The sequence below is a fragment of the Talpa europaea genome, assembly GCF_964194135.1.
Source record: "Talpa europaea genome assembly, chromosome: 4".
Lineage (NCBI taxonomy): Eukaryota > Metazoa > Chordata > Mammalia > Eulipotyphla > Talpidae > Talpa > Talpa europaea.
The window spans coordinates 49,465,391-49,490,893 of record NC_140070.1 but is presented as its reverse complement, the minus strand read 5'-3'; the positions used below and the strand labels follow the sequence as shown (position 1 = coordinate 49,490,893).

The following is a 25,503-nucleotide window of genomic DNA, read 5'->3' as shown; positions in this document are numbered from 1 at the left end:
ATGGGCAGTAAGAAGAAAGAAATTGCCCTGCAGGTAAGCCTTAAGGGGGCGTTTACTTCCTGCACTTGGGGTTGGGTGATGAGGAGGTTGGTGTGGATGGAGAAAAGCAGAATAAAAGTAGTATTTGGTTTGCCAGCAGTATGTGATGGTGTTCTTAAACTTGATCTTAAAGGAAAAAATAAATGACAATTTTTCTGTGCACTTAAATATAAACTACCAAATGGGGTATAAAATATTTATGCTTATAGTGCTTATACAACCATAAAATTTGAACATTAAAAGAAAATAAAACTACAAAACCAAGAATATATGAATCCATATAATCCCAAGTTACATATTTTTGGTTGAAATATAATAGCAGCTTGTTGAGAGAATATAATATGGGTTCTTTTGAATTTGGGCATGTGTCTGTACTTGTGTGCTGTGCAGAGACTTGATTCTGCCACCACTGCTCTCTTCAGTCATTGTTTATTCAACAAATATGTTTTGATATCTTATTGCTATGCATTTGTTCTTTAGGGTGCCTTACTTCATTTCTGCCCCAGATATGTGACTTTGTAAGGCAGCTTCTGCTCTCTTTCCTGCTCCTGGACAATAACTAGTGGGTGATTTGAAAGTGATGTTAAGAATGTGTAGGCATGGCTTGGAATTGGGATGGAGTGCTTTCTCATAAGATTGTCGGGATGATATGTTATATGGGTACATTTTAAAGCAAACTTTCAGGGCGTCCCTGGTGGCTCAGGGGTTAAAGACAGCTCTATCAATCTATGCCAGCCACTGAAGCATGAGTTCGAACCCTGTCTGGCCAGGGAGAAACCCACATGGCACAGCAGACCTCTCCTGTCTCGCCCGCTGCTCCCCTCAGCAGTGTGCTTCGTCAGTCTGCCTGTTCTGCTCCCCGCTCTGTCTCTGGTGAATCCTCTCACCCTCCCATGAATCTGGCCTGTACCCTGGTTTTTGTATAAATAAATAAATAAATCTTTAAAAAAAACAAAAAAACAAAATTAACAATAAATAAATAAATAAATAAATAAATAAATAAATAAATAAATAAAGGGACAGACCTTAATATACCGGTATTAAGAATGAGTGGTGATTGTCATGTCTTTTCATTTATATAGTTTCAAAGTGACTCCCTACAAAAACTTATTAATTACAAAGGGGAAGAGAATAATTTCACTGTACAGGAACCTGGCAGACCATTTAATCAAGTGATCAAAGTGGATCAGTAAAGGGGCAGGCTGAAATTGTGTCACAGGATAGGATGGGCTAAGACAAAATGAGAGGAACAATCTTCAATTTTTCTGTCATTCCAACCAGTTCCAGCCAGTTCCAGCCAATACAACTGGTCCCAACTTATCCAACTAATTCCAACCAATCCTGAGAAATGGAGTAAATTTAACCATTATTTCTGATGTTTGCATATATTTAACAAAAGATGTGCAAAAGGTATACACTGAAATCTACAAAACATTGCTGAGAAAATGAAGGAAGATTTAAAATATGGGGGCCTCCGTGGTGGCGCAAGGGGTTAAGTCTCAGCACTATGTAGTTTCAGCAACCACTGTAGCAGGAGTTCAATCCACACGCCCCAGCAGACCTCTTGCCTGCTGCTCCCCTCAGCAGTGTATTTCAGTATATCCGCCTGTTCTGGTCCCCACTCTGTCTCTGGTGAATCCTTTCACCCTCCTGCACCTCTGGCCTACACTTTAGCTCTTGTATGAATAAACAAATAAATCTTTTAAAAAAAATTAATATATGATGAGAAACATGTTAATAAACTGCAGTCACTAAGTGTTAAGATTTTATTTTTTCCCAAAACAATCCACATATTCAAGCTAACCCAAGTTAAAATTTCTGTGGGAGTTTTTGCATAAATTAGCAAGTTGGTTCTAAAAGGTATAAGTAAAATTTACTTTTTTCAAGTAAATCTTGAAAAAGAATATGGAAACCTCACAATATCTGATTCTAAGAACTATTATCTAGTATGAGTCCCTTTAATGTATTGCTTATTTTAACTATTGTGTTATTTATCTTTATGATTTGTTTGGATTCTCTTCATATTTTGTCTATTGCAGTGCTGTAGTTCTCATTTTGTTCATCAATTTTCCTCTTAATTTCAGTGAGCATCAATTTAGACTATTTCTTTGAAATCCTCTTCAGGTAATTCTGCTGCATTAGATTTCTTTCCAGGGTTTTGTCTTGATCCATTATTGGAGTGAATTCCTCTGTGTCCTCATTTTGTTTGGCACTCTGTTTATTTGCATGGGGTAGGCTTCCTTTCCTAGTCCAGATTATTAGCCTTGTGCTAGAATTGAGTTGCAGGGTGTTGGCCCCAGATGCTAGGCTTTCTGTTGTAACCAGTCAGGATGGCTAGAGCTCAGCAGTGCAGGCTATAGCCAGAGGATCCAATCTGTACTGGTGGAAGGAGGAGGGAAGCAAGGAAGTAGCTGCTGTAGAGTGCCAAGGGCACACGCCTAGATGGGTGAGGGCAGGAGGTTCTAGAGCTCAGGCAGGGATCTGCAACCACAGTCAACTCAAGGCAAGTTCTAAGGGCAGAGCTTTACCAGTAGCCTTAGGCTGAAACTCAGTTGCAGCTTATCTCTGATCTTAGCAGGTTCTGCAAGCAGAGTTTTCACCAGAGGCAAGGAAAAAGAATAGCAACTGGGCACAGTGGGCTCCAACAGAGGCAGGAACGGTGGGCAGTCTGAGTAGCAGAGGAGGCTGCCTAGAAGCTGAGGGGTGCCGGGAGGGGGAAGTGCTGGAAAGCTACAATCCTAAGTCTGTTCCCAGCAAGTTCTACAGTTTTCCCTAGAGGATCGGGCTCCAGAGTTACTGTGGAGCAAGAACTGACTGGGAGCTTCAGCTGCCAAGGATGGCTCCACAACTGATTTCAAACAGTAGGTGTCTGTCCTCTCAGGTAACACACAGATAAGAGGCTAGAGCAGACGCCCAAGAGACGTCTCCGCTGGTATCTCCCGCTGAAGTTTTAGTTTCAACGAATATAAACCCTTCAGTTAGGTTTGCATGTCCCTGATCAATCTGTCCCCTTTGTGCGTAGTCCTGGGATATCTGCTCCCCAGAATCCCGCTGGTTTCGAAAGGAAAGACCCTCTGTTTTCCACACCGAGATGAGATGTGGGCGTTCCCCTCACCCTCACAGTTCCCAGGTGCTGGGGCACCTGGTGAGGGACTAAACCCTTCTGTCAGGGAGAGGTTCCCAGTCCCCGACGCCGCCCCCCGCCCCCAAGTTCCCTGGTAGCGTCCCCAGCTAGACGGTCTCAGCCTTTCCTACCCTTTCAGATGGTGGCGATCACTTTTCTCGTGGAGACGGTGATCCTCCAATCTTCTGTCCTTTTCAAAGGCAGCTGCTCTAGTATAAAAGTTGGTTCGCAGTGTCTGTGGGGAGGAGGTGAGCCCAGGCGCCCGCGAGTCCGCCATCTTGAACTCGAGGCGGCCAGACTTAAAGCGACAGTAACCACAGCCGTGGAGCAGCGGTCCAAGACTAGACTGATAGGGCAACCAAACAGAAGAAAGTCCAAAATAAAACCACGCTTACAGAGTCAATTGACTTTCAAAAAAGCTGTCAAAGAATTAAATAGGGAAGTAAGTCTTTTCAACAAACTGCAGAAATAACTATCCCTTTACGTGAAAAGTAAAAATTTTTTTTTTTTTCCTCAGAGGGAAGAGGTAGCTAGCTAAATAATTGTAGCAGTTATCATTTTCTAAGCACCCATTATGTGCCAGGAACTTTACTTATAAGGCTCTCTTTAATGAGTGTCTACTGTGGGGCCAGATAATATTCTTTTTTTCTTTAATGTGTAATTTATTTTATATAATTCTTACATCATTTTTTCATTTTTGCACAATGTGTGTTCATGTTAATGAAACAAGTTGCTTGCTGACACACTAAAGAGAATATAGTATGCAGAAGTTGTTTGATTTGGGGAGAGCGATTAGGAAACACTTTGTTAATAGATAACACTTACTGACTACTTGTTATATGTCAACCAGTATACATTTTATATATTTCAATATGTTTAATTCTTACAGCTACCCCATAAGATAAATACTGCTGTTTTCATCATCCTTATTATCTCTATGGGAAAACTAAGGCACAGAGAGCTTAAATAATATGCTAAGAATGCCCAGGTAATAAGTAGTAGAATTGGGATTTAAACTTCTTTTTTTTTTTTAAATAATAAATTTTATTTTTATATTCCCCCATACAATTGCAAACGCCCCATTCTGACCCCAATCCTTCCCCTCCCGCCCCCCGCCCCCCAAAAAGTGTCTCTGGTTCATAGTTTTTTGTTGATTTTCACTTTCTTATATTCATTTTCCTGGTCCCTTATTTAAGTTTTCTAGATTCCTGCTATGAGTGAGACCATCCGGTATTTTTCTTTTTCTTTTTGGCTTATTTCGCTGAGCATGATCCCTTCCAGCGCCATCCATGTTGCTGCAAATTGCATGTGTTTATCTTTTTTGAATGCTGAGTAATATTCCATGGTATATATGTACCACATCTTCTTGATCCAGTCATCTATTTTTGGGCATTTGGGTTGTTTCCAAAGCTTAGCTATTGTAAACAGTGCTGCTATAAACATAGGGGTGCAGGTGTTCTTTGGAATTGATGTTTCTGTGTCCTTTGGGTAAATACATGAAAAGTAAAAATTAACCCCAATTTTACTTTCCCTTACAACATAGACAAAAATTAATTTCAGATGGATCAAAGACTCAAGTGACTTAAGTGAAACTTAAAAAGATTTAAACGAAAGCTTAAATTATGAAGCTCCTTGAAGAAAGTGAGAGCATCTTTGTGATTTTGAGGAAATATTTCTTAGAAAGCACTGACTATAAAACTAAATTTGGTAAATTAGATTTTACCACTATTAAAAACTTATGTTCAAGAAAAGAGACTTGAAAGATATGAATAGGCAAACCACAGACTTAGAAAAAATATTTACAATACATATTTCTGATAAAGAACTTGTACCCCCAAATGTACTATATCCTCTACAACCTAATAATATAAGGCCAACAGTCCAGTATATAAAGTGGACAACCAATGGGCACTCTCAAAGAAGATATACATACAAATGACTGATAAGCACATTAAATAATGCTAACACCATTTAGTCATTAGGGAAATGAAATTAAAGTCACAACGAGACACCACTGCATTACCATTAGTGTGCAATGTAAAAAGTGACATTATGAAATTTTAGTGAGAATATATAATAGGCAGAACTCTTATACTTTGCCATGGAAGTTTAATATGGTTCCACTTTAGGAAAAGTGCTAGCAGCTTCTTCTTAAACTGAACATTCATTTATCCTGTGTCCTAGCAATTCTACTCCTGAGCATTTACTTACTGACAAGAAAAGAAAACATGAATACAAAAAGATTCAACGAGTATTCATAACTCTTTATACATAATAGCCCCAAACTGGAAGCAACCCAAATATCTATTAAGCAAATTTTTATATAGTCATACATTGTAATATAATCAGGAATAAAAATGAACAAACTACTGACACACAACTACACAGATGAATTCCCAAAATATGATGGGGGAAAGAAGCCAGCATGAAATAATAATGCTGTGTTAATACACATATGTAAAGTTTTAGCACAGGCAAAATGAATCTTTTGTGATAGAAAGCAGATCAATGCTTACTTGGGGTGAGAAGTGGGAAATGCCTGGGAAGAGACTGGAGGAAATTTTCTGGGGTAACAAATGTTTTGTATTGTGGTAGGTGTGTGATACATGGGTGTATCCATCTTTCAAGACTCATTTAACTAACATTTTAGTTCTGACAAAGAACTTATGCTTAATTTAAACAAATTATATTTCACTAAAACACAAAAAGGCATATTTTTATACATATAAATGTCAAAACTTGATGAGTGAAAACACAAATTGCAAAAAGATATAGTCTGATACTGTATGCATGTATATGGATACATGTATTTCATGTATTATTTTAGGACAAGTAACAAATAAAAATATTGATAATCTTTTTTAAAATGTCTGAAATTTTCTTATCTAAGTGGTTACTTGTGGGGATGGAGACCAGAAGAGAGAGAAAAGATTGCTGAAAGAGGAGAGCTTGAACTGTAATTGTAACTTAGAGAGAGACAGCAGAGACAGAGAGACACAGGAGAGAGAGTGTGTGCAGAGCAAATACATCAAATTGTTTCCCCATCAGTACCATTAGTAATACAGCAATTGTTCATTTTTGATGTTAGGTCAACATCAGCACACAGGAACTTTGGGAAGAAATGCTCAGTTCCAAAGGACTTACTGGTAATTTAACTTCTTAGATCCATCCTTTTCAAAATTGCTAAATGACATACTGAATTGTGAAGAGGACAACAATGGGTATCATTTTCTATACCTTGAGTTCTGTAAATAAAGATTTCTCTGTTTATATATATATAAACATGTGTGTTTATTATATAAACATGTTTATTATATATAAATACATGTATATATAAACATATGTATAAACATACATACATACATGTTTATATATAATAAACATGTATGTATGTATGTTTATACATATGTTTATATATACATGTATTTATGTATGTATCTGGCTTGAACATCTGTTAATAAGTTCAGTTCTGACAACTCATTACTGTCGGATAACAGTGCTGTTTTAGCTGGTTATCATACTCAGGGGTTGTTTGGGATTGTTAAGGGAACAGAAATCTCTTCTAATTCCTGACGCAGAAAGGGGACTGCATTGTAAGGAATATGGCTCTACCACTTGAGAGCTTTTCATTTTTTACCTTGAGTGCATTACTTCACCTCCTTGAACTTCCTCTTCCTCATCTCTATAGTAAGATAACAATACCCATCTCACTGTTTTATTTTTTTTCTTTTAAAGAAAAGCAAAGTGTAGGGGCGCTTTTGCAGTTCAATAAATATTAGCTTCCTCTCCTCTCTACAACTTACTGTGAATCCTCATTGTATAGTAAACAGGACAGAAATACTAGCTCCCATGTTTCACACTCTCCTGTGACCACTGTCATCATTAGCCATGGCCCCACCGCAGGCTGGTCTGCTCCCAGTGTCCCTACACTCCCCAACTGTGTCTGGCTGCTCCTGTTTCCCATCACAGCATCCCCCCAATATCCACCCCTACCCCACACCAAGCCAGGCCCTACATTTCCCACAATGCCCATTACCAGGCTCCCTCCACTGGGAAGCCTTCCTTTCCTGATTAGAAGAGTACAGTGCTGCCAGAGACTATGCTAATTTTCATGATTTTATATCATGTTCTACTAATGGTTTTCACATGATGTAAAAATTTTGAAATGTGAATCATCAAGAAATAAAAGCACAATTGCAAGCTATTAAAATTGACTAAGATGCAGCTCTCCATCCACCTGTGATTATGCAGGTGCCTCTCCTGTTTTCTCCTTTTCCTAATAAACCTATCCTTTCAAAATGTTAAAACAGAGAAATAAGCAAAATTGCCTGACCCAGTAGTTCATAAGCAGTGTCTACCTAACTCCCCACAACCATGCCACTCCAGCGCTAAACAGCAGTGTGTGGATTAGGTATGAACTCTGTGAGTGTTGGGGTCTTTTGGAAGATATCTTCCCTCTAAAATGTGACCACTGTTATATTTTAATCTAGCACTTGCTATGTTTCCATGCCCCACCTGGGGCATGCATCTGGTACACCTATGGTGGATTAGCTTGCTTAGAGGCCTCACATCTAGAGTACTCAGATGAGGGGATTCCCTCACACCCAGCCCTGGTATAGACTGGGACCAAAGAAGCAAAAGGTATCTACCTTTTTACTTAGGTCTCTATCAGATTCACTTTTCAGGAGGAAAATGTTAATTTTACAAAGAAAATAAAAACTTTTACCCAAAGCCAGTGACTTAATTCATTAGGGGAGGGTCCAGTTGTGTTTATATCTGAATAGTTTAGAGCTGATTGCATGCTGACAGGTCAACTACAGGGAATTCTTCTTTTAGAATCGTTGACTTCAGTCCAAGTATTTATGGAGGGTCACTCTGTGCTGGGCTTGACTGAATATAGCCTAAAAATTCCTTAAAGTATCCATGCAAAGAAAATGATTTTCCACAAGACTAATCATTGTTTAGAATTTTAAAAACTGAGTCATAAGAATGAGGAATATGCTTGCTCACACCCTGACGGGATAATCTCTTTCACCATTAAATATCCCTGCAAACAGAGTCCATCGGGGGATTAGAATGTATAGGTATAAATGTCACCTGCCACTGTGAATGCTGGTGCCCACTGATTGTTCCTGCTTCCTGCTTCCACACAGTTGTTGATGTCTATCAAGGCTGGTGTGGCCCCTGCAAACCCGTGGTGAGCCTGTTCCAGAAGATGAGGATCGAGGCTGGCCTGGATCTTCTGCATTTTGCATTAGTAAGAGTTCAGCAGAATGTCACACAACATTATAAAAAAAATTTAAAATGGGAACAGGTCAAGTGAACTGCCTTTTTCAGGCTGCTGAAGAGGTATCAGTTGTATATTTGCTGGTCGAGCTGGGTGATGATAATTTTTCTAGAGGTGATGATTCTGACCTCATCACCATGACCCTACAAGGAGCCCTACCTCCGGGATCCTTCACAGCTCATGTACTGTGAACTCAGAAGCTTATTTTTAGAGTACGGAATTTCAAGATTTCAATCTCTACTCCTTAAAGGGGAACATTTATCTTTTCACATTTAACTGGATTAACATATGGAAATGGGAATAAGTTCCAGAAAAATGTATGAGACCCTCATTCAGCTGCATGGATTTGAAATTCATAGTCAATGACCACAGGGGAGACTATATCAGACACTTGATGACAAAATAATAATAATTACTACTGTGAGGAGGAAAGAAAAAGATGTATTCTTGGAGTCAAAATGATGATTAACCTAGAAAAGAACAGTTTGGTGGGAAAGAGTACCAGCCAGCTGCTTTCTCCCCTGCTCTACCCTCTCCCAGGGAAGGTCTAACTTATATAGTATTCGAACAGGCAGGCTTTCTCAGTTTAAAAAAAGTCACATTAAGGGGCCTCCCTGGTGGTGCAAGGGGTTAAGCACCTCATTATGAAGTAATCTGCAGTCTCTGCAGCACTGAGTTCGATCCCCAGCCAGGGAGCAACCCACATGGTGCAGCAGACTCTCCTGACTCGCCCACTGCTCCCCTCAGCAGTGTACCTTGGTCACTCTGCCTATTCTGTTCCCCACTCTGTCTCTGGTGGATCCTCTCACACACCCCCAACCCTCATCTCTGACCTGTACTCCAGCTCTTGTATGCACAAATAAATAAATCTTTTTAAAAAGTCACATTAAGGTAAGCAATGAGAAAAACAAAGCATATGTTTTCACAAGCATATGATAATTTCCTGACTCATATGCATGATTAAAACTTGGGATCATTACCTGTCACAGATACAATCTGTGCAAGAGGAAAGCAATAACTGTAACACATAAAAATCTATCATAAGAAATGCCTGTTTGGTTGGATGCTGCAGGTTGCTCCAGTGGGGGATGGACGCCAGAATCAGCAGTTCCTGGTGACAGGGCAGGACTGACTTTGTAGGGTGATATTTTTTTTTTTTTAACAGATCTCTTTGATCTGCTGACTCAATCTCTACCAGTCTATTTTTTTGGTGCTTAAAATTTGTAGGCTTTCTTCCATATGCTAATCTCTCAAGGAGCTTGACTTTAAGGACTTTGCTTTCTCCCTTGGGAGTCAGTTTTGATGCTTCTCTAGGGAACTTGGAGGAAATGCTCAGTGGGGAATCCAGATACGGGGTTATCAGACTACAAATGCAAAGTTTGAGGAATTTGAGGGTTTTTTCATACTGTTCTCACCTGTAGTGGCAGCAATGAATAGTAATGGGGAGGGGAGAAGGAAAAAATATTTTCTCCTCTTTTTATTCTTAAAGAAGTATTTTTACCAATTCTTACCCATATGTTGAGGACAGTAGTTAAGATTCTGATGCAAAGACATTAGAAGGAATACCGTGTGAGTAAGCCAGGTCTTCATCTGGGGAGGCCAGTAATGATATGTGTGTATGTGTGTGTGTGTGTGTGTGTGTGTATATACATATATGTATATGTATATATATACACACACACACACATATATACAGGATGTATGGAGTGTGTGAGTATGTGTGCATGAGTATGTATGTGGGGGGTGGGTGTGGTCTCGGGGTACGTGGGAATGTGTGTGTGGGAGTGTGGGTGTAGGTATATATGTTGGTGCAGGGTATGGTATAGATATGTGGGGAGTTGGGGAAGTGTGGGGATAGGGGTGTAGGTGTGTGTGTATATATGAGTTTAACTGTATGTGTGGGTGATATAGGTAGGTATGAGGGGTATGTATATATGGGCGTGGTGTAGGTGTGTATGGGGTGGGGGTGTTTAGGGATGGATGTGTATAGGGGTCTCCTGCCATCATGCCCCCGTACCCACTGTGTCCCAGGGTCCCGCTAACCACTTTTTTCCTTTAGGCAGAGGCAGATTGTCTTGATGTCCTTGAAAAATATCGAGGGAGATGTGAGCCGACCTTTCTGTTTTATGCAGTAAGTGCCTTTTCAGAACCAGAACTATTTCAAGGTTGCAAACCATTAGGGTTCAGATAAACACATGGTTCTGGCATTCCTTCCCAGTGGATGTCACCCAGAGGCCTCACTGATCCAAACAAGTGGTGCCAGTTTCTCCTGGACTGTGTTTATCACTTTGTTTCTTTAACAAAAGTACCCCTCTTCCTCCTTCCCAATCAACCACCACAGGTGGGAATGCTTTGCCTCTGTCTTTGTGCTTGGCATAGTGAATGCTCAGCAAGTATTTGCTGGGGGAATGAGCAATGTGTGGGTCACACATAGTCACTCATAACCCACTGTGCCTAGTTCCCCCCTTAACTAACTGCCCTTTGCCCTGAAGGAAGTGCTGGAGGGAGTAGAATGTAGCGAGGTAGACAGAGTGGTTCTGGGGGTGATGGGCCTTGACCTTGGACACACTCCTAAGAAAATCTCTTGGACACTCCTGCTGTCTCTTGAGAGAGATTAGTAGCAATCTGACCAGCGTGTCTGTACTGCATTCTAGGGAGGAGAACTGGTGGCTGTGGTGAGAGGAGCAAATGCCCCACTGCTGCAGAAAACCATCCTGGATCAGCTTGAGGCTGAAAAGAAGGTGTTATCTGAAGGCAGAGAACGGAGAGTGGTAAGGGGGTCCACTTCTCCAACACTAACTCAGAAATGTGCTGGGAGGCGAGACCTGCCCTTCCCTGCCCTCACTAAGTCCCTGGAGCGGTGGGAGGGAAGCTTCATTAACGGCCCACCTTGGACACTGGGGGAGAGGCAGAGCCCACTACAACCTGTGTGCATTGTGAAACCTTTTTAAAAAGTCTCCTTCATCCAAGATATTTTAATTTCCTTTATCCATTTTCCTTTTGTACCCAGTTCAACTCTTCACAGGGGGTTCTGACTCTCAACAATGAATTTAAAGATGAAAACAATATTATAGATCAAGCAGTGGGTGGGAGGGGTGAGCCTCAGGGTGAAGCCTCTCCTGGTCATGCCTCCTCACCTCACCTTCCTGAAGGTTTTACTTGGGATTCCAGAGAATTCATGTCTTTAAACATTAAATTCTGTCATTACCTGCAGAAGTAGGATCAGCATAGTTTGTGATATTGATCAATTATTTCCATGATAACAAAGGGTGCAAATTTTCCCTCAATAATTAGTTGGCTGCCCTTGAAAACTCACACACCTGCTAGAGAGAGGAATTTCCTGGCGGGTGAGCATCTGCTGAATGAGCTTAACACTGCTCAGTGTTCATTGTTCAAGTTTTCATGTTTAATTCCAAATAGCAAAGTCCCATTTTAATAGAATGAATTAGAATCAAATTTTATTTTTCCCAGAAAATTGGCAGTCCCTCCTCTCACCTCCCTCACTCCCCTCCAAAAAAGAAAATCACAAATGCTTACATTTTCAAGTGCCTCTTCTAGGGGAAAATGACCCTTGTCTTCACTGCTTCCCTGAACCGTTTAGCCAATCACTTAATATTTACATGTTTTTCAATTCTTCCTTTTCCTTTTGCCAACCTTTTTTCAACTCTTTTTCCTTAGTTGCTATTTGATGCTTTTGAAACAGGCAGACGCGATCTTAAGATCAGCTTGGATTTCCTTGTCTTCAAGTCTCTCACCCCCACCAATGACAAAAAGGATCTTGTAAAGTTTCCTTTCGGAACTTAGCTTTTTTTTTTTTTTTGATCCTGCAGGTGTTTGAAGGTCTTTGTAGTCATTTAATTTAAATTAGTTGGGCCTCCCGGGTGGAGCGCTGGGTTGTGAAGCTGCCCGTGGCCTCTGCGCTGCCGGTTCGATCCCCGGCTGCTCCCGGCTACCGGAGGAGGGTCCCACATGGCGCGCAGACCCCTTCTGCTGCCTGCTGCTCCCCCCAGCAGTGTACTTCGGTCCTTCTGCCTGCTCTGCTCCCCGCTCTGGCTCTGGTGAATTCTCTCACCCTCCCGAGCTTCTGACTGTACCCAGTGCTTGTATGAATGTATGTATAAATCAATCAATCAATCTTAAAAAAATAAAAAAAAATTTAAATTAGTTAACGACTTTCTGATTTCCTACTAGATTAAAGATGAGGCTCTTTGTGATGAAGATGAATGTTTTTCTCAGGAAAAAGACAACAGTGAAGATGAGGACGTGGGTGAGTGAAACAAGAAGCAAGGAAAAGAGCAAAGCAGACTTATAGGGGGCGGTGTGTTTTTAAAACATACACCAATCATCAGTTTAATGAGTAACCTGGACTCTAGGGAGATGAACCTTAAAACATCTTGCTGTCTGTCCTCTGAATTCAAATGTATTAAATGTATTTCCGGGGCATTTGGGCACCATTCATGGCTTTCTGAGCATGTTCAAATAAACCAGGCATGACTTTCTTTAGCAAGTACTGGGCATCAGGAAACACTGCATTTATTAAAATGGACAATTGTGACATTAATAGTGTTTTTTTTTTTAAAGATTTATTTATTTACGAATACAAGAGCTGGGGTACAGGCAGAGATGCATGGGCGGGGGTGGGGGTGAGAGGATTCACCAGAGACAGAGCAGGGAACAGAACAGGCAGACTGACTGAAATACACTGCTGAGGGGAGCAGCGGATGAGACAGGAGGGGTCTGCCTTGCCATGTGGGTTGCTCCCTGGCTGGCTAGGCATCAAACTTGTGCTGCAGAGGCTGCAGATTGCTTCATAATGTGGTGTTTAACCCTTTGCACCACCAGGGAGGCCTAAGTTGTGACACTAATAATGTAAAGTAAATGTAAAGTAATGCTGCCGGGAGTTTCCTTAGCCCTTATTTGATGCTTCCTTGAGCTTTTTTTTTAAACACCTTTTTCCTGAAGTGTCAGCAAGTCAATGTCCTGACACCTTCCCCCCCCCTTTTTTTTTTTTAGATTTTAAAAGGACAAGTTTATTAGGAAAAGTCACAGGCAGGAAGGAGAGCTGCCCCTCTCCCCTTGTTCCCCAAATATTTCCATATCCTGGACTTTGCAGTCCTTCCTGAACCATACCTATGAGGAGAAGACTTTAATTTGACACTGAAGAGAAGGAAGCAGTTAGAAAGCCCATCACTGTAATGGTGCATTTGATGTGTAACTGAGACACCAGGGGAAGCCAGGATTAAGTTCAAGGTCTGAGTTGGAGAAGGAAGACTTTTATTATTGCACGAGATAGAAAGGTATATTTTTTTTCTTCACATGAATAATGAAAAAAAAAAAACCAACTTTTGGAGTTAGATTCTGTCAAAGAATGAGATACAGTTTAGGAGAGCAAGTGTGAAAAGAAAATTGGTGACATGGTTTCTGCAGGAAACATTTGTTGCCTTCTTTGGGGATTTTCTCTTTCTTCTCTCCTCCATTATTTCCTCTCAGATGAAGTTGCTCCATCTGGGAAACAACCCAAAGTGGGCGTTTGCCTCAGCTGTCCTTTCTTCTAAGTTCCTTGGGCCCCCCTCCCTGCCCTGCCTGCCGCAAACTGACCTCCCTGCAGCGCCTCCCTGAGCCATCCCACACCCAAGGGGAGGGTCCAGTCCCATCCTATGGCCACTCTCTGAGGACTGGGACGATATTCACCATGCCCTCCTTACCACAACCCTCTTTGGTTTCAGAGGTGTCAGGACTTTCCACGTTTTCCTCCCCTCTGGTCTGTCCGAGCTCTCCACTTCACTGGTTTCTTTTCCTTTGCTCCTATTTTGAGTTGAGTTCTTGGAAGTCCCACAGTCACGTGCTCTGACCTTTTTCCTTCTCACTTTGCACCCCTGAGTGATCACACTGTCAATTCATACAGAATTTATTACAAGAGTCCCTAAAAGTCTAAGTGTTCATAGAGCCATAGAAATAATACAGATTTGTTGCTTACCTCTGCAGGACACTTTTTTGAGATTTTCAAAGTAGGATGTTTTCCTTCCATGCAGACATTGTCATGTTTCATTGCAACACAACTGATGTGAAAGTTGAGAACAGGAAATACAGAGTCTGAAGAGCATAGGTAGCTTACCAAGGCCAAGTTCATATAAACAGGAGTACAATAAGGATGGGTTTGCCTACAGCTTCTGTGGACATGATCAGGTGGCACAGCTGGTTGGATGGATCTATGGACACTGACAAATGGGCAGCCAATCAGTGAGCTGGGCCTGGGCTCCAATCAATTAGTTGGCCAATCTAGTTTGCACTCAGGAGAACTCAAACTGAGACAGGAGACTGAAGATTCAGTTGGTAGTCTGTGTTGGTGCTTAAAAGTCATGAAAGGTCATGTTGAATTAGTACCTGAGGCTGTCCTTATGGCCACATGCCAGGAGAGTTAAAAAGGATTAGAAAGGAATCAGGAGAGAGAGAGAGAGAGAGAGAGAGAGAGAGAGAGAGAGAGAGAGAGAGAGATTGAGATCGCAGCAAGCAGCAATTAGAGGCTCAGAATCAAGAGAGGGGACAGGAAGGGACAAGAATGGCCAGACCTGTGTTGCCTCTACTGCCAGTTCATCCCACATTCCAGAATGACACTTTCAGTTGTTTATGGATTTCTGTTCCTGAGAAGTCTCAATTCCCTTCCCTTGTCCTTTCATTCCATCCCTTCTCTCCATAGTTCATGTCCCTTGCATGTCTCTGTTCCGTGCAACCAGGTTGAGGGTGAGGTCTGAAGTTAGACCTGTGCTTCCACTAAAGTCCAGGTCTGCAGGTGCACAACAAAGAGGCCAGGTGAGGGAGCACTGGGAGTGTCATGTGGAGGCTGCACATCCCTGAGAATGGCCTCCTGGGAGCCTCAGTGGTGGGGGCTGTGGGACCAGGGCCTGATAACACCAGCTTGGCTTATTGCAGCTTCCTCAGAGAAGAGCTGTACCTTGGCAATCATTAAACCAGACGCAGTGGTCCATGGAAAGGCTGATGAGATTATCATGAAGGTAAGAGACAACATGTACCTACAGACCCTCCTGTACCTTTTTGGCATGAAAAAAGGAGACGTGTACAATTTTCCATAGACTCCTAGTGGGAAAAGTTGGACTTTAGGAGTTTTAGCTGAAATCCACTTAAGTAAATTAAATATTTTAAATGCAATTGGGACAGATATGGGAATGAAGTCCTCACAGATTTTAGTGTTACCTGTTGTTATCTTTTACTTTTCAACTAAGTTAAATGTGAATTTGGGCTTGATTTACCTTTTCAGAACATGTGTCTGTATCTATATATATTTTCAACAGATCCAGGAGGCTGGGTTTGACATTTTAACAAATGAAGAGAGAACCATGACAGAGGCAGAAATGCGACTTTTCTACCAACACAGAGCTGGCGAGGTTAGCTTATTTGCTTCCACATGTCCAACACACTCTCATTTCTTTTTTCAATATTAATAGATTGAGGTTAGGAGAAAATATAATAGTATGAAGAATAGAATATGAAAGGCAAGTGGGCCATGAATTTGCTCTCAGAAAAATGATTATAGGCTATAGCAGGCAAAATTTCCTTAATTGCATGGAAGAGATTTTGACTCTAGCAAAGTAATAAAATAAGGGGTTTACTGGAAGAATACCCCATAACTCCTGGGACTGAAGGAAGAAAATTGAATGAACAACAGTGATGGCGAGAAGAATCAAGGCAGTCAGAGGAATCTCAGGAGCAAAAGTGTATGGACAGTCATGTTGCAGTTGGGTAGATTCAACCACTCTCCATTGGCCCTTGCTTGCAGCTCACTTACTGGGAGTAAGGGTCGTTCGACCTGTCTTGGGCCATAGTCCACCTGTGTGTGTGGTGGGTGAAGACAGGCATCCTGTTGTCAAACTAAAACAGAGTGAAATTGGGAGGAGCTGTGCCCCAAAGGAAAACCAGAATGCCATTACTTGAAGAAGGGGGAAGAATTGCAAGGCACTGAAAAACAAAAATAACTCAACTACATCCTGCCTCTTGGTTAAGCATCCATATGATTCCCATATGTGGTTTTGTAACTGCCCCTACCCAATGTATTATACACTCACCTTCAACTCAGAGTCAATATTGAGTTCCACTTTGAGTCAACTCAAAGTCTCATCTCTCCGCCTTTAACCTATATCTGCTTTCTCTGGGTGTGGTTGGTCATCACCACCCCTACTCCCTGGGCATGCTGGCTCTCATTAACCTTCTTCTGTCTTGTCAGTGATGGCCCACTGACCCTGAGCAGGCCTCACGCCCTTGCCCCAGGCCACTGTTCTCCCTCCCTGTGCTAGGAGGCATTTGAGAAGCTGGTACATCACATGAGCAGTGGGCCCAGCCACCTCCTGATCCTCACCAGGACTGAAGATGCTGAGGACGTGGTCAGCACCTGGCGAACCTTCATGGGGCCCTGTGACCCCATTGTGGCAAGGAGGGAGCAACCTAACAGGTGATGTTACCAGCTGTGGTCCTTTAATCCACCCCAAAACCTGCATCCAAGGAAGCTGAGGGCCCTGCTCTATGTCAGCCCAGAATTGTGGGAGCACAGAGGCCTTTCTGATGGCCTGGATGCCTTCTGTATTATATATTCGGGGAAACCTGACCTCTTCGTATTTGAGGAGATCCTGTATTTGAGGAGATCCTGACACATCCTTACCTTCTGATCTAGTCTCCAGCTCATTGCTGTCTCTTTGTCACCTCCCTCTTCTGGAGCCTGCTGTTGGATTCAGTTCCTACTCTTCTCTCTGCAGTTAGAGACTCTCATATTATGGCCCCAGGACCACCAGCAATACTTACCCAGGAAATGTAGATTCCAGGATCCCACCCCTACTCCTCACCCAGGGACCTAAGGTCCCCTGGTATCCAAGTATTATACACACTGTACTAGGTTGGCTTGTTCTGTTCCTTAGCCCTGAGTTTATTTAGCCTGGTATGGCCAATGCCAAATTCATTGTCTGGCCTTTGAAGCTGAGAGAGGCTCAGCCAACAAGAAAGAAATAAGCAGCAGGCCAAGTAGCTGCAGTTGCACCTTGTAGTTGTTAGAAGCCTGAACATCCCTATATGGGGGAGGCTGTGCTAGTGAAAGACAGACCAGGGATCAGATCTTGGCAACATACACAGGCAAGTCTCTTCTCTGAGCCTCTGTTCTCTCTGGTGAAATGGGGATATGAATACCTGCCATGGCTAAGAGCAGAGACTTCAGAATCCCTTTTCTTCCTCTTACTAACTGCATGAACTTGGGCCACATTTTAGTCCCTCTGTGCTTTAATTTCCTCATCTGAAAAATGGGTACTAAAATAAGACCTGCCTCAGATATCATTGTAAGGATTAAATAAGCGGTGGCACATGCACGTGCTACACACACACACACACACACACACACACACACACTTACAGAGCATTTAGCACAGTGCCTGACACAGGAATTCCTAGCTATGTCAATATTACCTTGCAGTATTGTTACAAAGATTAACTATGCAAACCTTTATCAAGCCTTCAGCAGGGTGCTGGGCCCTGGTGGTAGTATCCACAAAATGGCAGCTCCTGGGCTTACACGACTCCCCTGGGCTAAAACTGGGGATCTTGACAGTGTCCCTCACAAGCTGTGGCACAAGTGAAATGAGCTCATGTATGTGACACATTTGGCAAAGTGCCCTGCGCTGCTGTCCTTGTTATTTCCAGCAGAGGAAGTATTTCAAGCAGTGCAGGGTGCTGATTGGTAGCCGATGACCATGTTGCCAGAGAGCAAGACTCCTCTACAAATGAAATAATTGTTCTTGTACATTTTGTCAATGTTCCCAGCCTCCGGGCTCAATATGGCACAGAAATGCCCTTCAATGCCGTCCATGGAAGTGAACGCCAAGAAGACGCCAGCCGAGAACTGGCATTGCTCTTCCCCAGTTTTAAGTTTTCAGAGGAAGTTCCAAAAGCTCCTCTGGGTAAGTCAGGTAGATCTGGTCTTCATTAAATCTGCGGTAAGTTGGAGTCGCTGATAATAAATATGTGGTAACTGTCTTCAGTCTAATAAGGTCCTGTTCTGAAAACAGGGCTTATCAAATAGCTTTAGTAGCAGTTCTGAACTGTTTGGCATTTTCAGAGTAATGTGTTGCTTTTTAATACCTCAAACTTTTTGCTACATTCTAACTTTGGAACCCTGTATTTTTTTTGCAAAGTTACTTTGCATATTCCCCTGGAAACAGCTGGGAAAATTTAACTTTCTGGAAGCCTACTTCAAATTCAGTCAGAAGTGATGGCACCCCCTCACTAAGCCTTTGCTTGGGTCCTGATAGGTACAGGGTTCACAGAGGGCCCACAGCCTGCTGTGACACTTAGCTCCCTCAGACCCACTTTTGAGTCATCTCTATGTGTGTGAGAAGCCCAGAGGGCCCAAGGGCATGTGACTTAGCCCATCCTACAAGTGGGAGGACTAGGCCAGGTCAAGCTGCTCCTGCTGAGTTGCATGTGTCTGGTTTGAGCCTGAGGTGAGGTGGAAGGGATCAGAGGATGAAACTCCTGGAAAAGCAAAGGGTGTGAGGATGGGATTCTTAGCAGCAGGCTACACACACATCTGAAAGAGCCTGCATGTGTCTGAATGTTTGGGTTTTAACCAATTTATTACCTAAATGTTTGCAGTGTTCATGGTCTCAAGATTAGAATGCAGGCAAGGAAAACGTGGTCTGAATGCAAGGAACAGGAGCCAGGAGCTGGCCTGAGAGGTGTAATTATTTCTGCTGCCAGTTGAGGGACAAGTTGACACGCCCATGGAGTTTAGCTGAGAAATCATAGGAAGTGTGACTCTAGGTGGAGCAGAGATCAAACTTGACACATACAAGTACATGTTGTGGTTCAACATCGCCCCTCTCTCCCCTTGCTGGGGCACCAACAGAGCCAGCTTTTCTCTGGGGATGTATCCAGAGTCTTGGGACACTTTGTCCTTTGGGGAGCAGGGGAGGTGAACTGGCAAATACTCAATGTGGCTATTGGGACTGTGCTGGGACATCTTGAACCTGAATTTTTTTAGGGTGATAATGAACAAAGGGAACAATTCTAGAAGGGTCTCAGCCCAGACCACAATCTGGGAGTAAGTGCACAGTCTCTTACAGGCTTCATTTTGAGGCAGCCTCACGGGGGTGGTGTTCTGATCATTCGCTTTGATGAGTCATGCTACTTTGGCTGAGTGTGTTTGCAACTTAACCAGCACTTTGTCTGCTAAGGGGCTCTGGAGGCAAACTATCCTGGATTTGAATCCTGGCTCCATTATTTACCAGCTGAATAGCATAAGAAAGTTACTTACCTTCTTTGGGCCTCAGTTTCCTTATCTATGATGAAGATAATGGTAGCATCACTACTGGTCCAGAATTATAAATCCATAGTAATTATCTTCCTCTATGGGTTGTTGTGAAGGTAACAGGATACTAAGGATAATGCTTAGCCTGGTGTCTGACACATATCAAGTGCTCAACAAATGATGTTTTCTTTTTATTCTTTATGTACAAATGTTTGTACAATTGCACATGCTCCCTAACACAACGATTAGGACTCTTTGCTATCTCTTCCACCCTGACCCCTAACTTCACCTCTGATATAGTGAGCGTCCCTTTTCTTGTTTTGTGTGGATGGTGCTTGGCACAGACTACTTTTGCTTCAAGAGTCCCATAGACTATCTGTTGTCCCACAGGCCACGGGGCCAAAACTAAGGACGAGGACTGAGATGACTGTGCTGCTCTCCCTATGCATGGGACCAGGGCCGTGTCCACGAGATGTACTTGTGTCTGCTGCATTTAAGGAAACCTCCAGAACTGCAACCAGCCCTTTTGAGAACCAGGATTTTTTGAGCTTAGCTATCTTTAATGGATAATAAAAATAACAGTATATGCTTTTCTGCCTTATTAAACAGTATATAAAACATAATTTTTTTAACCATCTCTGGGATTTTACAAAATAAATGGACATCAGTTACCGTATTCTGCTGTGATATGGTGTCATCTCGGAATATTGAGTTTCATAGGGCAGTGTTTCCCTAATAAAAAAATCATTTATAGATTCAAGAATTAAAGCTTGTGCCTCCCTGGTGGCGCAGTGGGTCGAGCACAGCGCTGTAAAGCTGTCCGCAGCCTCTGCAGCGTGGGTTCGATTCCTGGCCAGCCAGGGAGATTCCCACATGGCATGGCAGACTTCTCCTGTTGCGACCGCTGCTCCCCTCAGCAGTACTCTCAGTCCATCTGCCTGTTCTGCTCCCCATTTTGTCTCTAGTGAATCCTCTCACCCTCCTGCGCCTCTGGCCTGTACCCCAGCTATTGTATTAAAAAAAAAAAATTCTTAAAAAAAAAAAAAAAAGAATTGAAGCTTGATAAACTATGAATTTGAAAACAGTGCAACAAAATTGGATGCCATTAATCATGGATCCAACTCCATGATATATGGACTCGATATGTCCCTTTGGAGATATGGACATGGAGGGAAGTGTAAATCAGCTTTCAGTACTTACCAAGCAACCTTCCGGGCTATACCACCAGGCCTGATATCACTGAGTTTGCCCATCTGTGGGTCTCAAACAATCAGGGTATGTTCACAAAACAACACCTGGAGGTTACATTTGGAGTCAGGGTTCATCTAATTTTCCCAATGTTCCCTTCACCCATTTTCTGGGGGTTTCTGTTTCTGGCTCATTTTAAAACCTGAGTTGCTACGGGGCCAGGCTGTCTCTGGCTTCCACTGAGTTGCCTGGTTGAGCTGTCCTTCCATGGTTGTGCCCTTGAAGGACATAGGAGGTTTTCAGTAAAAAAACTATTATTACCCTTGTGAACATTAACACACATAGCCAGTTTGCTCTTCAGCTTATTTGTAGCTCACTAAGCCTTGGCATTCTCTTTCCTCTCTGAGGAAAGGCTGTGATCTCCTACACCACGATGCAGTGTCAGTGATTACCTTCATTTGCTGGTTTTCTTCAGAGAACTTTGCTCCTGACTTGAAGAAATGCTGTCCGTGGGCAGTTAGATGCCAGGAGACTGCACTTTGAGAGACATCATTCCTTATAGCATGAGGCACTTTGCTGGCACCAGACTGGATGAGTCAGGCCATGGGAAGGTGGAGACCAAGGCCTGTGACACAGGGTGGTAGCTGCCTCTCCCATGACTTTGTCACTCTGTATGGAAACACACATGCCCACTGTACAGGCCCTTGTGAGCAACCAAATGCTGGAACCTGCACAACAGGATCTGTCAAGAAAGTTGAGTCCACTCTTCTAGAATCCAGACACACAGCACACCAAAGGGCTGTGCTCTTCCCTTTCATGAGTGAGCTTAAAAGGGACATGATTGGCTTGTGCCCATCTAAGAGCTGGCAAATACCTTGAAGCACTAGAGGCCTAAGCCTGGGTTTATACACCACAGGTGCTGTGTGGTTCTGAATGAAGTACTCGGCAGTTTACCCAGCTGACAGCTATTTGATCTCCCAGAAGTCGAAATGCCAAGGATCTTCTGTCACTGAAGAGAGGAGAGATCAGGCATCTGAAAGCAGGGAAGAGAGAGGAAGAATAGCTGGGGGAAGTGACCCTGTGGGGGGAGATGTGCGCTGGTCTGATGACCTTTGTCTTCCCAGGAGTAGCTGGGAATGGTAGGGCTGTGTGGGGGAGTAGGAAGGGCACTAATTGATAGGACCAGAGGAGAGGGGTGGCAACACGGGTAGCCTTCTATTACATGGGAAGGCATTTCCTTTCTTACTCCAGAAAGTCTGTGGCAGGATTTGGGGAGTGGCGGAGTGAGATGGCTCCTGAGAGTCTCTGAAATACCAGCTCACTCTCTGAGGATGGAATTTCTTCGTAGAGACCCGGATCTGGCTTCTTATAATAGAAGCTGTCAGGTGCATGATGGCAGTTGTTTCGGCATTAAGGTCTCTTAGTGACTGGGTGTGAGTGCTTGACAGGCCAGATGGCAGGCCCAGCTCCATGAAGTCAAGGAAGACTGGTGATCTACTCAGTGAAAGGCTGTTTTCCTGGCAGAGCCAAGGCCAGAAGTCAGGGGCTGCACAGAAAGAGGGAGGAAAGGTGGCTTGTAGGATCCGTGTGCTCCTTGGGAGTGCCCTGTTTTTCCTGAAGCCGAGCCATGGACCCAAATTGCTCTGACATGTGTCTCTGCCCAGCAACCAGGGAAGTCAGTGCAAAGGGACAGGACTGGGGCAGGACCAGCACCTACCCAGGTGGGGGGTCCCCTTTCCTCTCCTTTCTCAGGCCTCACTTCAAGTTTCCCTTTCAAAGAATTCTCCTCTCCTGCCAACCACTCACCAGCCTCCCTCCACATTCAAGGATGAGTGTCCTTGGCTTTCCCTGTTTCTAGTGAGGTCAGGAGGTGCTTCTCCACATTTTAGAGGTGGGGAAAAGCAGAGCACACACTAAGCAGGTGAAGAACATCTGGGCACCTCTGTGGGGGCATGGCAGCTGTGTGCACACTGTGCAGCTGGTCATTTGCCAAACTCTGTCTGAGTCCAGCAGGCGGTGGCAAATGGAGCTGAGGCTACAGAAGGGGAAAAGGCGAGGACAGAGGGAGTAGATGCAACACGGGGATGGGGGGTCCTGATGGCTGGGAGTGGTGACCTGCAAATGGTCTGCGGGGCTTTTGGAGGCCAGGAATAGAGGGGCCCCAGACTGCAGCAGGCATCCCTGTAGCAGTTACCCCATGGCACTGGCTTCCACTCTGAAATACAAAGTCACCTCCCAACGTCTCTAGACACTAAGAATCAGGTGCCAAAAACTAGTACACATTATCTTCTAATGTTTCCTAATGTTCGAGACATTTGGAAAACAGACTCTTTTTTAAAAGTTGCCATGGTTTTTCTTGGCTTTTATTAGCATGTGTTAAAATCATATTATTCAAACACTACCAGTATTGTTCTGCATAAAGTGCTTAAGGAAAAAAATGCAACTTATTAAATTGGACATTCTTTTCTAGTTCATAAATTTTGGGTTACAATCAGGGCACAAAAGGAGAAACAGAATGCAGTATTAGAGAGAGTGAGAAGCTTTGTTAAGAACTTGAGTGGAGACACAAGACCAAGTCCCATTCCTCCCCCTTCCTTGCTGACTGAACACTGCACCTGTGTAAAGCAGCAAACAGCTCTGTTTCAATAAATACATTTCCTTCATTCAAATCAGAAAAGTTAATTATAGTAAAACACTTTTTCTTTGACCATCTATTTATAGTCACAGGCAAGATTTATCCATAGAGTTCAGTGTAGAAGTGTTATTTCATTGGGCCTTCAGCTTTCTAATGCTATTTGGGTTCAAGATTGTCTCAGCAATTCATTATTGGTTTCTTTATATTTACCTGGTACTTTGGAATACCAACTCTCTAGTGTTTTGTGTTACAAATGCCAACCTAGGATATTTTCTCAGTACTAGAAATCTCAATGAGCAGGCCTAAATAAGGCTTTATTCTGAATAAACTAGATTTTCTTTAAATTGGCTTTTTCACATTAGCACCCTGATGGCTGCACAAAACCCAAGTCCCTGTCATGACAGATTTTAAGTTGGCGATGTGCTGAAAAAATAACAACTTGGAAATTTCTGTTTGAATCTTGGGTGGTCATGTTGCGTACAGGAGAAATTGTATTAAATACATTTTAGAAACATTCATTTGCAATCAAACATGTTTAAATCTTCCAGGGAAGGTGCAGTTTGGGGGTGGGGTGTTTGCGACTTGAGCAGACCCATCAGGAGTGGATGGTGGGCCTGGGATCCTGTCGGCGGCACACCTCAGGGCGAGCTTCTGGACGCAGACCTCGCTTCCTGGCTGCAGTGCCTTTGACCTTTTGGACCTTCTTTTAGCAAAGGGAAAAGGCGGGCTGGTTCTACCTTCGAACAGTCAAGAGCAACCTGCTGACTACAACTTGAAGCTGACCCAGATGTTAGAGCAGGTGCCAAGTTAAGAGCGGCAAAGGGCTAAGCAGTACCCGCTATAAAAAGAATAGAAGTCATCGTCAGTCATCCTGGGGAGATTCTCTTTCTTTCTCACAAATTTCAGTGCTTTTGGCTTGAGGCAGGTAAAGATATTAGCCATATCTTTCACTAATATTTCAATCAAACTTTATAAAAACATACTTAAGTAGCAGTCCTGAGTGACTAGTCATTTACTGAGTATAATTAAGGGAAAAACAGCTTTCTAAACTGTTTCCTTTCTTTGCTTCTTTCTACAGATGGGTCTACAGGACATTCTTTAGTTTCACAGTGATATATGCTGTCTCAGGAAGCCCAAGGTGACAGGACTGTTTTCAGGAAGTAATGACCTACTTCAGTTTGAGTATAAGGTTCCACGACTGGGTCTGGGTCCTGGCAGACACTGCTATGCCAGGTGACAGGAATTAGGGCGGGCAGGAGGCTATCGGTGCCAGTTCCTGCCAAGGGGAGCCCACAGAGTCACAGTTGGGCTTTCACTCTCAGTAGTTGTAGTTCCCTTCGAAGTTTTAAAAAAGTATGGTGACTTTGTAACCTCAGTCCACTCCACCCTCTGCATCTGACTTGGAAGCCTGAGAGCTTACTGAATTAGGCTGAAGAGCAGCTCTGTACCTGCTGATAATGACGGCAGTAAGATGCTAGCTTACTATTTTGCACAGCACCACATATAGTGCCTGTTTTTCAGGCCAACTATAGCCAAACTTTTCTTTTTCTTCTTTTTTTTGTTTGTTTTTATAAAGAAAATCTATGTAAGTTGAGGTTCAGAAATGCATATATTCTTTACTTACAAATATTCATCTGACCAAAATTCAACATAACCTTTATGGAACACTTAACAATTGTTTTGTTTTTAAAATAACATTTCATTCAAACTGTATATAATTCAGTAAAGTTTTTCATACAGCAAGCAATGCTTAAACCCTGGAAAATCTGTAGAAAAGAGATTTTCACACAAAATAAGAAAAGAAAAATTTGAGGTATCCCTCACACACACCCATTCATTCTGACCCATGGACACACATACACACACACACACACAGACCCATGTGTGCATGGACACATTCATTCTCGCTCACAAAGTGGCTGCAGCAT

General features: G+C 42.9%; 1 protein-coding gene across 4 annotated transcripts; it reads left to right on the top strand.

The window, feature by feature from the left end:
* On the top strand, positions 1–24,717 carry NME9 (NME/NM23 family member 9; the record flags this gene model as incomplete). 4 transcript variants are annotated; one of them, XM_084232196.1, is made up of 11 exons in its annotated part: positions 1–33; positions 6,252–6,309; positions 8,317–8,420; positions 10,510–10,581; positions 11,105–11,221; positions 12,642–12,717; positions 15,381–15,463; positions 15,761–15,853; positions 16,760–16,914; positions 18,267–18,412; positions 24,650–24,717. In XM_084232196.1, the coding sequence occupies 11 exons, from the start codon at positions 1–3 to the stop codon at positions 24,715–24,717; spliced, it is 1,005 nt and encodes a 334-aa protein (XP_084088322.1). The 4 variants fall into 4 exon arrangements, with proteins under 4 accessions (XP_084088322.1, XP_084088323.1, XP_084088324.1 ...); XM_084232197.1 differs by lacking the exon at positions 24,650–24,717 and having other exon boundaries at positions 18,267–18,508; XM_084232198.1 differs by lacking the exons at positions 11,105–11,221; positions 24,650–24,717 and having other exon boundaries at positions 18,267–18,508.
* Between the last annotated feature and the right edge of the window lie 786 nt (positions 24,718–25,503).